Here is a 13,315-nt window from a genome sequence, read left to right on the forward strand (position 1 = left end):
GCCTACTGTATATATGTGTATGCAGAACTATGCACACATAGTATGTTTTTTTTCCCCCACCCGTAGCGTTTATTCAAGCCTGGGGAAAGTTCAAAAGGACAAAATTCCTCTGTATCGGTTGTGTGAGAGTCACAACCGTGTTTGCAACTTATTAAAAATAAAAAAAATAAAAGTAATGCATTCTCACTTTCATCTTTTACACCACACTGCTTGCACAGTAAACAACATCCTCTGTGGGAAACGTTGCAGATTCTGAAGCTAAATGCGTTGTTTGTTTCACGTCAGACGTATGGGCACGTAGCCTCGATGATGCAGAGAAATACACATAATAGGGATAGGGTATTTTCCACCCACTTCCCCCCCCCTCTCTCTATATATACACATTCACAGATAAACACACATATTTACAGTATAAACATATGAAATATACACACAGACATATCTATATGTATATATATATCTATATCCACTGTATGCGAGTGTGTTTGTGTGATCTCACATCAGAGCATTAGGATTTAGGTTCAAAATTGGCAACTCCCCCCCCACACACTTAATTTCTAGTTGCTAGTTGACCAGAGATATCTGACCATGTCGTCTGTGGAACCTAAATTCAAAACATCATATGGCCTAAAAACAGCAGCTGCAGCAGCCACCTGCACTAACGAACCTATAGGACCACTGCTTTGAGAATCCAGCATGCTGTATGACTGACTGTCCCAATTATGAAGGACTTCACAGTCGTAGTGATATTGTACTGTAGTTGTATTGTTTTATTTCTCCAATTGTTTCCACAGGTTTTTTTTAGGCCATTCATTGAATTGCACACATCAGCAGGAAGACATCTCCGATATACGTCTGGCTACTCCAGTCTACGAGGGTGATTACCGTGTAGGGTAAGGGTTAGTGTTAAGCCCTTAAACCCCCGTATGGTTGAGTCCCTCAGGGCTTTATACTAGGGTTTTCTGTTTTTGTAGGGAAAGCTTTCGCTGAAGCTTGTTGATCGGCCATTTCCAACAAAAGCTTTCCCCACAATATGGATTGGATGCTGGGGTTTAAGTGGTTAACCAACACTCTCCCATTCTCCCAACCACTTTCTGTTTGCAGACACAGACATGCACATACACGTGCACATACACACACACGCACACCTATGACATAGTCATAGAAAATAAATGTGGAGGACTCCCAACTGTGTGCAAATTATGTAACAGCCTTGAACAACCACAAGAGGGCCTCAATTCTCTAGGAAGTGAACGTCTTATGAAAAATAAGTGTGCTAAACTAGGCTTTAATAAGAAACTTGGAAAAGGAAAACGTACGATAAGAAAATAGTGTTATCTCACATTAAACAACAACACAAAGGAGGATCCCGCCCATTATGTTACAAACGTACTCCCTTCTTTCCCTTTTTTCGGACAAAGAACGGGAACATTCAAAATGAACACCAAAAAATAAAATAAAGATATCCCCAACAAATAACTTGCACGCGGTTTAACTGTACTACTCGAGCTCGGCGATACAGAGGTTGCTTTTAAACTGGCATTAAGAGGCATGGCACAGCAATGTGACATTGTAACCCAGACTACATTTTTTACCACGGATGGTTTGCACGTAGCGTTAAAACTCAATATATACACCGTCGACCGCACGGAACTCCATTCTTTTCGGCAAGCGACGCCGTTGTGCTGACGGGGGTATAAAATGAGACCGGGGGCTCAGCCAGTGCTTTATGTATCTTAGTTATATATTATACAGTTCTAACATAGTAAGCCGTTTAAAGAGCCATCAGCTAGTTAGCTTAGCTAGCTGGTCATCTCTGGTTTAGAAAGCGTCGAGCAGTGGTTGCCAACCTTTTTCTTTGGATTAAAGAGCCCACTTGAAAGTCTCGTAGGTATTCGAGACCCCCACGATGGGTGGGGGCATTTTCAGAGCATGTTTATTTTTTAATGAGAAATCAAATGAATCGTGTTTTCCGGCTTGGATCAATGGAACTATAACGTAGTATTCTTTATCGGCATTAAAAGAAAACATACATTACGTTTTTTTTTTTATATTAATGTTTAGATCATAAATAAACCGCAGTCTTTTGCAAATGATATATCCTTCACGGGCCACGGGGTTGGGAACCGGCGGAACTAGATAAGTCTCTATGCCATGCTATTAACAGTGTTATGAGTGCGTTCTATGACAGGGAAGTCTGAAGGGAAAACGTGTGACAAACTTTACATGTTAAATGGATGAGGTATTGCACAGATTAATATTAATTAAAAAAGAAAGAAAGAGAAAGAAATAAAGAAAGAAAGAAAGAGAAAAAAAGGCAACAATAAATATACAGCATATTTCATACAACATTTACATTACAGTTTAGTTTTTGGAAGCCATGTTTTAGCGAGGAGAGACATCGTCACTCAGTCGTCCCATTCATCGTCATCCTCAAAATCTTCATCTTCATCATCATCCTCGTCTTCGTCTAAGAAAAGGGGGAAAAAAGCCAGTCCTATTTAGCTTCAAAGTCAACCTAGCGTCGCAATTCTAACCAGCTCACCTAGCGCCCCAATTCTGACCAGCTGGGTCATACCAAGACTCTAAAAAAAATGGGACTCCCGTGAAGAAGGAAGTGAAGTGGTCACGTGACTGGGCTGCACCATGACACTTTCATGGACACTTTCATGGGAGCCAAACTACCCGGAAGTTTGGAAGAATGCACATGAGCTCAGTGACCAGCTCATGAACATTTATGAACAGTTGAGACCTTTTGTAAAGTAATCACTTCTGGAAAATAACAGAAGACATGTAACACATGTACATCAAGCCGCGGCCTCGCACTACAGAAACAGGAGATATAGGCTCCGGTTGGTTCCCAAGGTTACTTACTCGTTACAATTTTTTGAAAAATCGAAGAGCGACTGACATTTTTTTAAACTGATCTCAGGTCAGAATGGGTTAACCAGACCAGTGTTGTGTCCAGTGGAAACCTCGTATGAATCTGATCTCAGGTCAGAATGGGTTAATCACCGGGGAACAATTCATTTCATCTTACCCGAGGAGTGGATGGCCTTGCTCCTCTTCTGCATCACCTCCATGAGAGCCCCCACGATGCCCGACGAGGGGGCCGACGGAAGACCCTCTGGGATGTCTGGCACCTGAACAACCACAACAACATCATCATTCAGCCACTGTAATCATGGTTAAATGAATAACATTAAAAGGGTACCTGCACACTGGTGCGTTTTTCAGATTCTTTGCTGCATTTTTCGGCCGTTTTTTTCCTGAAAAACACGGCCAGTCTGCAAGGATCTTAAGAGTAGACAAATCACTAAGTTGTTAAAAAAAAAAATCACACCTCTCTCTCTCTCTCTCTCTCTCATTATCAGTGCAGCACTATCCCCCTCTCTGTTTCTGGCACAACAGCGCCCCTAGTACTCGCCCCTACTCAAATCCCTATTAAAGACTCATTTTTACTCTATCGCTTTTAATTCAATTCAATTTAAGTCTACAAGTGTACAATGTTCCCACGTATTGCCCATTGCATTTTACATTTTGCTCTCTTACATATTGAAATAATGCTATATTCCGTTTGCCTCTGTGTATGTTATTATGCTTTGTAATGTGAAGCACTTTGGTTCGACCTTGGGTCGATGTAAATGTGCTATATAAATAAAGTTTGATTTGATTTGACACTGGTACTCATTCACGTCACATAGACACATAGGTGAACACCTATGTGACATTGCTGTTCCTTGGAGTGGTTGCACGACTCAAACTAGAACTATTTGCTTCAGGAAAAAAGAAAGGGTGTACAAAAGTCATAGAAAGTGTGTGTATGTGTGTGTGTGTGTGTGTGTGTGTGTGTGTGTGTGTGGGGTGGGCACCATAAGAGACAAGCACTCTTATGGTGATAAAGTTAACAAGCCTTTATTAATGGGTTAACTTTGAACTTGAAACGTGAAGTATGCTTCTCATGTGTGGCCCGACTTGAACCAAATCTCAACTCAATCTCAACCCCACAGAAGGATCTCTTGTGGGACTTGAAGAAGGCAAACCAGAGAATATTAGTTGAACTGGAGGCCACTGCACCTGAGGAATGGGCTGTTGAGCCATTTAAATAGTTATTTGTGTATTTCCAAAGGTTGACCGTTTGTGAATTATGCCAACAAAAAAGAATCTGCTTTGCAGTGGGGTTGAAAGACTTGCCAAACTGTTGAGGATGGAGTGCTGGGGGAACTAATATAAAAGTATTCCCCAAACATCATGAATAGTTGATTAGAATAGTGTTATATAAAAGCAATATCACACTCGAGGTCATGCTGCTACACAGTACAACAGCAGTTCTTCTCATGTGTGGTACTGCTTCAACAACATTACACACACACACACACACACACACACACACACACACACACACACACACACACACACACACACACACACACACACACACACACACACACACACCAAGCATTGGTATCGGGCATTTGGCATATTAACGGCACAGAGGAAGTTCTCCTGGCAGGACATTTTTGTCGGTGTGCGGGACTCCCCTTTTTCCTGCTCTTCAGATTGAGGTTACTTTTATGAAAATATCCGAGACCATTTAGCTTTTTTCTGGACATACAAGCTCATAGCGCGCCACCGAGTGGCGCGCTATGAGCTTGTATGTCGAAGAAAAATGGAAGAACGACCGACATAGAAACATAGCTTCTTCAGAAAACAGTCAGGATGTAGAAGACATTTTTTAGAATCTGATCTCAGGTCAGAATGGGTTTTAACCCAAACTCACCACCTTGAGCTTCATCCCCTGTCGGATCTGGTCCAGGAGGGCGTCCCGCCCCCCTCCGCTGGTGGCCACGGGGGGCTTGTTGTTCTGCTCCACCTTCTTGAGCTGCGTCCCGCCCCGGATCTGCTCCAGCAGCGCCGTGGGGCCCACCCCTCCCCCCACGGCGGGGGGGACCACCACGGGGGAGTGGGGCGAGGAGTCGCCCGCCGGCGCCACCGCCACCACGCCGCCGACGTCCAGCAGCTCGGGCGGGGGAGGGGGGCCGGGCGGCGGCGGTGGAGGAGGGGGAGGCGGGGGTGGAGGAGGAGCCACGCTGCCCCCACCCGTTGTTGTTGCTGGTGGGGGAGGAGGAGGAGGAGGAGCCTGTGGGGACTAGAAGGGTTTGGGTTACGATTAGGCATGTTGACGATTCATTGTGAATTGATTACAAAATTGATTCAAGCTGGTGTACAATTGAAATGGATTTTAATATAAACTGTGTTGCGATGCAAACGGCAGGTAAGAGCTCGAGGGAGGGATTTTTTTTTTAAATACAGGGTCTTTGTAAGAGAATTGATAAGAGTTTCCAGTCATTTGATACTAAAAAGAGGATAAGAGAAAACACAGTATTGGAGAAAAAAACCAGGATTTGTCATACAAATTATAATAATAATCAAAAATTGTACTTGACGATTAACAGCCATACAATTAAGTGCCATTAGTGACGACCAGGCCTTACCTGAGGAGAGAGGGAGGCGTGCGAGGGTGGTGGCGGAGGGGGTGGAGCCTGTTGTTGTTGTTGATGGAGTGAGGAGGAGCTGTGGTGATGGTGGTGACCTCCTCCTCCTCCTGCTCTGGTTGGTGGAGGAGGTGGAGGAGGCGGAGCTCCCAGGGCGCTCGGCCTGGAGGGCGGAGGCGGTGGAGGCGCCGACATGGGGGCCCGGGAGGGCGGCGGAGGGGGCGGGGCCCCACGCCCGCCCCGGGAGGGAGGGGGAGGAGGGGTGGGGCCGGGGGAGGAGGTGTGGGGGGGAGGAGGGGGAGGAGGAGGGGCTCCGCCGCCACCACCGCGAGAGGGAGGCGGAGGCGGGGCTGGGGTGGTGGAGGAGGAACAACAAAGGAGAAAAAAAAAGGAGTTAAGTTCCTTTCAAACGGGCAGCGATTAACGTGCCTAAGTAATTCATTTTCAACGAGACCTGCGTTATTTGTTCCTGTACGCGTGTGGAGAAGTCGAGAGGCGACAACAACGCAAGTGTATTTACGTACCAGAGTGCGGTCCCGCGAAATTGTCGCGCGCGTTGCTCGTTCCGCGCACGTGCGCCCCACAATTGACTAGACGTGGATTCTGTTGAGCTTATTTCCCTCTTTAGCAGACCTGGAGCAGACCCGTTCCAGGCGACGTCGTCTGCGTTAATCGATGCCCGTTTAAAAGTACCATTATGCTGTGTTCACACTGGTAGCTTAGCTACAAAGATACAGGATACCATTATTTTTCAATGGTCGACATGAAGATACAAAGATACATTAGACGTTTGTAGCTGCTACGAAAGCTACAAAAAGGTTGAGCTGGTTTCAACTTCAGCTACAAAAAGATGCAAAGATCTGAGGCCGGTTCTACAAATCCACAGACATGGAACAAATAAGATTTTTTTTCTATCCATCTATAAATGCACCACATCTCTGTACGTCTGTGTGTACGGCTGTAATGCACGTAACTCGAGAACCGTTTGCCCCGCCGACTTAAAATTCGACACACGCGTTCCACACGCCCACAGGGAGTGCAGTGCCCGGTGTCGAGTCGGTCAGACCCACGGTTGTCCAGAACCGCCACAAAAGGCCTCTGCCCGGCCTCTGGAGAGGGCCCCTGGCCAGGCTCCAGATATGGAGCTGGCCTGTTCTGACATCACAACACTCCATATTTGGGCATGCCTGACACAGAACTGGTATCGATTTCCAACTTCCATCGTTACTGACTGGGCGCTCTAACAGCCGGGCACAGGTCTTGTGTTCAAAAATAGCAGATATGAATATGAATACTTTTGTCTGAACCCCTCATATAAATCAAAGACAAAGACATATATGAGGAGGGCGTTATCATTTGGGAATTTCGAACAAAACCATGCCAGAAACCAAATTTGTTTTAGTTAATTAATTTGCAACTACAGTCATCATTACTATCACATCAAACACAATCAAACTCAACAAAAACAAGGCTCAAACCAAGACAGATCCAAGTGTGAGAATAAGCACAGCATGACGTCATGCAGAGAAACACAGCGTGGTAACCATCCATTATTCTCCTAGTGGTAATGCTAATAATTCAAATAGCCTAATCATAAATGAGCTGTACGCCATAATCATCAAGATTAAAACAAAAAAAGGTTTTAAATAACTACTTTATGCGCAATATAATATAATTATGAAAGTTTCACTTTTTGAATTATATTACGGAAGAAAATGAACTTCTAATTCTAATTCATTGAGATGGAGCTGTATACATATAATATTTTTTTCCTCTTCTTTTTCCCCCCAGTTTTGATCAAAATAGCTGATCTACAATCCCACAACGCATTGCAGCATGTTGAGAGCTTGTAGATGCTAGAAGCCATGTGCTTGAGCTCCACGACTCATGAATCACTGACACTGACTCATTATTCCATTTTTCACTTTCCTGTTTTGATGTAAATACTGGAGATTCGGAGTTGGGGCTATGGCGCCATGGTCACAGCGCCGCAACGCAAGCTATATGGGATGATCCAACTGCACATGTGTGGAATTACTGCAAGCTGCAGAGTGCCGGTCACTGCCACACAGAGAACACAGCGCACACACACACACACACGCGTGTGTAGGAACTGTTGCAGCTAGGCGTACATGGAACCCTGCCTTGACCGTACATAACTAAAGGAACTAGGCAGACATACAACTAAAAGTCTGCAATACTTGCACATCCCCAGGTATGGACTAGTCTTCATAATTGACTAAATGGATTAACTGTTGCATACCCTAAAACAGAGAAAGCAAGGACGCCAGAGAGAGAAAGAGCAAACAGGGACAAAGGCAGAGAAAGTACACACTACACACACACACATGTTACCCACCACACCACGTGGGCAGATCTGAGAAAAACAACCACATAAATCCCATTGAATCCACATGAAAACATCATCATCACTCTCATTAAGAAACCAGGTCTAGCGGAACTTCATGAAGTCATAGAAAATACAACACCTGCTGTACTATCATGAATGATTTTATGAACTAGTCTCCTACAAGTTGGATATCATCGCTGCAGAAACCAACTACGGTATATTTTTATTTATAAATCAGTGCTATTGAACACCCTCTACGCCTGTGTGCGGGATTTACACATTTTTTTTAAATGAAAAGTATTAAAAAGCGCTTCTGACTAAGTCTAACTCTATTGGATCCTCAAACTTCGTCATTCTACTCAATGATGGACAAAACAACTATCTCCACATTAATGGTCAAAAAACCTCCTAACTCCACTTAAGCTGTATGTGGGTATAAAGTTAGGATAATATTCAAGTATCTGACAATATATAAAGTCACCATACCAAATTTTGATGAGGCAGTATTGTGTAGTTTTAAAAACATGTAATATTTTGGACTGGAACCGTTATTCCTTTGCTGTATATTTTACTGTACAACACAGTCCAAGTGCTGAGGGCTGTACAGTAGGATACCCGGTGTCTGACACTCCTTTTCCTATTCCCAGTTGTACCCGTTGACCCCCTTTTTTGTGTCTTCATGACATGTATTAGTATTTTGTTTCTACCCTTACAGGCGCTGTATCAGTCCTGTGTTTCTCTACTGAACTGACATTGACAACTGAATGTCCCCCGGGGGATCTGTCACACCCATTTAAAGATGTTAACCATCTATCCATCTATCATAATATGTATCTCTGCTGTCGGGCAGAAACCACCCATCGCCAAGATGTTCATTGTTCAGGAAATGAAGAAAAACGTATATTTTTTAAAACAAAGCAATACTGCCTCGTCAAAGTTGGTATTGTGGCTTTATATATTGTCAATAACTTGCATGAGAGGAGAGGCGTTACGACTCGAGTCAGCTGCTTTAGCAGTTTGAGGGTCCAATGGAGTTAAGAGGTTTTGTCAATGGTTCAATATTTGTTCGAGCGGTGGGTACCACTGTCTCCTACATGTGACTGTGTGTCCCTATGTCTGTCTGTCTGTTTAGGGTGACAAAGCTTCACACTGTGCACAGGTGCATGATGGGAAGCTGAGTTTTTAGTGTAACACCAATGGCTGTCTGTCTGGGCCCAAGTGTTGCTGTTGAGCTTCACACTGAGCACTTAAGAGTACAGTACAGCACAGCACGAGTACAGTGTGAGTACAGTACGAGTACAGTATGAGTACATACAGTACCATGGATTTATATAATAATAATGAAGTTAGGTGGTTTCCCCCCCAACAGCGATATCCATCCAACCATATATCCCCATTTCAAAGATGTTAACCTTGCAGTGTCCTGCAAGAGTGTGTGTGTGTGTGTGTGTGTGTGTGTGTGTGTGTGTGTGTGTGAGAGAGATCAGGCTCCAGTGAGCTCACCTTGCCTGCGTAGCTCGTTCTTGACAGCCTCCACTCCTCCCTTCTTCTCGATAAAGTCGTAGATGACCTTGGAGGTCTCTTTGTCCTTGAGCTGAGCCTCTGAGATGCCACACATGTCAAACAGGTTCTTCAGCTCAGGGTCCAGGTTGTTCAGCTGCGTTACAAGAAAGAAAGACATTTTTTTTTGAAATGCACAATTTCACAACAACTAGTAGTATTGATCCATGGCAAATTTATAATGTCACTTCAGTTATAAGTTAAGTGTTCTCTGTTGGTTGGAAACCGCATACATCCAAAACTGATACTGTTCAGGATTCAAATTCAACATTTTTCAGATGGGGTTCGCACTCCGCAGCCAAAGGCAAAACGTCACTATTAGCAAAGTTCAAGTGTTCCTTCACGTTGCAACAAACAACATGGGTCGGAAGGGTTCTCTACCGCGGAGACGAGCGCCAAACAACCTGTAGCTCTTTGTTTGTTCAATATGTTGTCCACAAAATGTGATTCGTGTTGAAGGGCGTCTGACTGCATTATGTCACGTACATAGTTCACAGACCTTATTATAGACTAGAACATTGACGTTTTAAATCCCATCATGTAATAGAATTTCCCTGAGGTTTGCCATGGCACATTTGTCTGCCTCTGATCACAGCCAAGCACAGTACATTAGGGTGAAGTGAGGAAATGTCAGACAAACATTTGATGAATATGAGCACCCCCCCAACCCCTTTTCATTATCAGGGTCCATTATTTATTATTTGGCCTTTGAGCCACACAGACCGGCATTTCATGAGATTTAACAAATGTTTTGTCGTCAGATTGGATTTTGTCCACAATTCCATGATGTATTGAGGTTGGTAGTGGTATTGGTAGTAATTATTATTATTCTACATTCTTAATTGTGTAGATTTCTTAAATAATGCAGATGTTTAACAATAATTTAACTCTTGGTCCATTTGTTTTCATTTTACACTCTCAAGAGTAAACCCATTTGGACGATTCTATGCCTTCCAACAGTTTTCTGAAAAAGCCATGTTTCTATGTCAGTGGTTGTCAAACATTTTCATGTCAAGGACCCCCAAGATTATATGTAATTGGCCGCCGACCCCCATCTGAAGATATGTTGTTCCAGGGACCTCCCCAGAAGCAAAGATTTGAGTTAAAAACTTTGGCTCTGAAAGAACATATATTCAAATATTTGCGCCACATTTGCACGATTTTTCAAAAATAGCAGATCTACAAGCTCATAACGAGGCACTCTGTGCCACGCTATGAGCATGTAGATCTGCTATTTCTCAAAAGCTAAAGTATAACATAATGCTTAAAACACCAAAAGGGGTTTCCGCCCAGAATGGGTTAAAGATCTAATAAGGGTCCATTTGGTTACCAGCTCTCCATCATTTAGCTGGCCGGGGACCACCTGGAACCCCCTCAAGGACCACTGGTGGTCCCCGGACCACTGGTTGAGAACCACTGGTCTAGACACTAGGGCTGCGTTGCTGCACGATATGGACCACATGTCCAGTGTTGCATACAGAATACAGATCATTTACACTTTACACAGTAAAAGGTTGGTTCACTGACAGAAGTGCAAGTCTGCCACCTAGTGGTCGTCAGTCAGCAAGCAGAAATACAACCGAGATGACCTGTAGAGCCATGTGGTTTTCACCTGCCTCAATACAACGGCTCCAATTAATTTAACGTGCTGCTGAAAGACTAGTTAACTGGGTCCAGCAGAAGGTGTTCCAGTTCTGGCGTCTTTGGGTTCAAGTTCAAGGTCCTGGTGCTCACATAGATTAGACACATAGGCCTCTTTTCTACCGGGGTTGAACTGAGCCAGTTCTCTTTTTTTTTTAACCCCTGCCTAATATTGAACCAGTTCAGAGTGTTTCCACTGGAAATTAATTGGTTCAGGACCCTAAAAAGTTGGAACAAAAATAAATAAAAAAGGCCTCCGGTTCCGTGAAAGCACCAAAGGTTCCAAGAATCTAGTAACGGAACCAGTTCTAGAACCAACTTTATTTTGGTGGAAAAAGGGCCATGTAGAACTCACAGTGAGGCAGCTGAATATCAAACTGACCTGCTAGAACCATACAGTATGTGACCAGCAGGAGGTCAGCTGACCAGGGGCCTATTGGTCATTCCTCGTACTATAGGCTAATCCCCAAAGGTGACAGAGCTTTTGAGGAATGTCATTGAGTTACTTACTGTACCTCCACAACAGTTAGAACAAACCAGATATGCCATTGACAGTTTTCCACTTTTACGAATTTATCTTCGCCAACTCAATGGATTCCGTTCTCCACAGCATATCATTTGAGGCATCTACAGTATACGGTGTACTGTGTGCGTGCGTGATAGTTTTGCATGCATGGTCACTCACCTAAATGAGGGCATAATTAAGCCCTAGTGTTATCAGTCATGCTTATGGTGTTTTGAAGAGAGATTGATAATAATTATGTGCATGCACCAATTTGTGTTCCGTGCTACTGGTTGCTCTACTTTATACACAACAATCCCTTCTGTTTCAACAGAGCATAAATGACAGCTGTGTAAATATGAACGGAACGGATGCTAATGTAATTCCTCGGCTGGCTCTGCAAGGGCAATGTTGTGATTGTGAAACGCATTAATCGGTATTCTGACCAGGAAACACAATAAGAAAAAAACCCAAAAAGAACAGAACGCTTCAAAAGAAATGACATCCAATTTTGTTTAACTTTCTCTCCATGGACGAGGGGCGGAATGGATGATGCACAGAGCAATAACCCCTCGTCGTCAACATGAATTGGGTTTTTGCCGTTTCTATGGCAGCATTCGATGCAGGGGAGAGAAAACAGAAAAAGTATGAGGCATAAGCAACAACAGCCCATTGTGTGGCGCAATCATGCATCAATCACACGGGTCGCCATTGTGCAGCAGTGACTCTTTGCACGCGCGCCCTGTGAGAGTGTGTTTCTGTGTGTGTGTGTGTGTGTGTGTGTGTGTAAACTCACGTCAAAGCCTGTGTTTGGGTCCCAGCCCACATGGCCGATGTGCCTGCAGAAAGAGACAACAAGGGCACAGACATGAAGAAAGACCATACAGTACATGTGTCACACACACACACACACACACACACACACACACACACACACACACACACTACGTAAACCCACTCACTTATGCACGCACACACACAAACAGTCACGCATACCACACACGCGCCAAACAATCAAGTCATTGAATGAACGCCAGCTTCCCAAGGCCACTGCAAAGACCCCCTTAAACATGGAGTGGCCAAGCTCAATATGTCACACACAACACAACTTGACTGTGAACACACACACACACACACACACACACACACACAGTGCACGGCAGCACTCTGCCCACCAAACCAGAACAAACTGCTTCAACACAACAAAAGGACAAATATATAAATCTCAATCTAAATTCAAGTGTTACTATAGCATGCACACGTTAACGGAATTCTCTATAATAAAAGTGAAGCCCATGTGAATGTTAATGGGCCTAATTAGCATCAATTAGTGCATGTGTGTAGTGCATTAGTCCAGCGGAATCTGCACACATGGAACCAAATGGAGCCACATTTGTGCACTCTCGATAATTATGGGGGGGGGTCCTTGAAATTAAAGAATTTGAGAACCACATGAAGAGCCCCCGCAGCCCCCCCTCCCCCCCTCCCACTCACTGGAAGTTGCTGGGCGTGCCGATGTCGGCCTTGGTGAGCTTCTTCTTCTTCCCCTTCATCTTCTTGTCCTTCCTGCTGCCCAGACCGGTGTGGCTCAGCATGTTGTTGAGGTGGTATGGCTGCTGCTGCTCCCGCTGGGGTTGTTGCTGCTGCTGGTGATGGTGGTGGTGGTGGTGGGAGTGGTGGTGGGAGTGCTGGGAGTTGTGGAAGCGTACATTGTTGATCTCTGGGTTCTTGATGTCCACAGTGGCCATGGGAAGAGCCGGGCCTGTG

The 13,315-nt window shown here is 44.4% G+C and overlaps 1 protein-coding gene across 2 annotated transcripts in view; it reads right to left on the reverse strand.

Annotated features, from left to right (window-relative positions):
* Positions 1-352: 352 nt before the first annotated feature.
* wasla (WASP like actin nucleation promoting factor a) overlaps positions 353-13,315 on the reverse strand; it is a 28,399-nt gene continuing 15,436 nt past the window's right edge. Inside the window, exons 6-13 of one of the 2 annotated variants that reach the window (XM_080762410.1) lie at positions 13,043-13,310; positions 12,345-12,387; positions 9,349-9,502; positions 7,855-7,872; positions 5,496-5,845; positions 4,781-5,149; positions 3,041-3,143; positions 353-2,470 (exon numbers count right to left, since the gene is read on the reverse strand). In XM_080762410.1, coding sequence (XP_080618536.1) covers positions 2,409-2,470; positions 3,041-3,143; positions 4,781-5,149; positions 5,496-5,845; positions 7,855-7,872; positions 9,349-9,502; positions 12,345-12,387; positions 13,043-13,310 — 1,367 coding nt within the window. In that variant the 3' untranslated portion in view covers positions 353-2,408. The remainder of the gene's footprint in view (positions 2,471-3,040; positions 3,144-4,780; positions 5,150-5,495; positions 5,846-7,854; positions 7,873-9,348; positions 9,503-12,344; positions 12,388-13,042; positions 13,311-13,315) is intronic. The other variant, XM_080762411.1, reaches the window with a different exon arrangement.

The sequence above is a fragment of the Protomyctophum bolini genome (genome assembly GCF_963924005.1).
Source record: "Protomyctophum bolini genome assembly, chromosome: 4".
NCBI lineage: Eukaryota > Metazoa > Chordata > Actinopteri > Myctophiformes > Myctophidae > Protomyctophum > Protomyctophum bolini.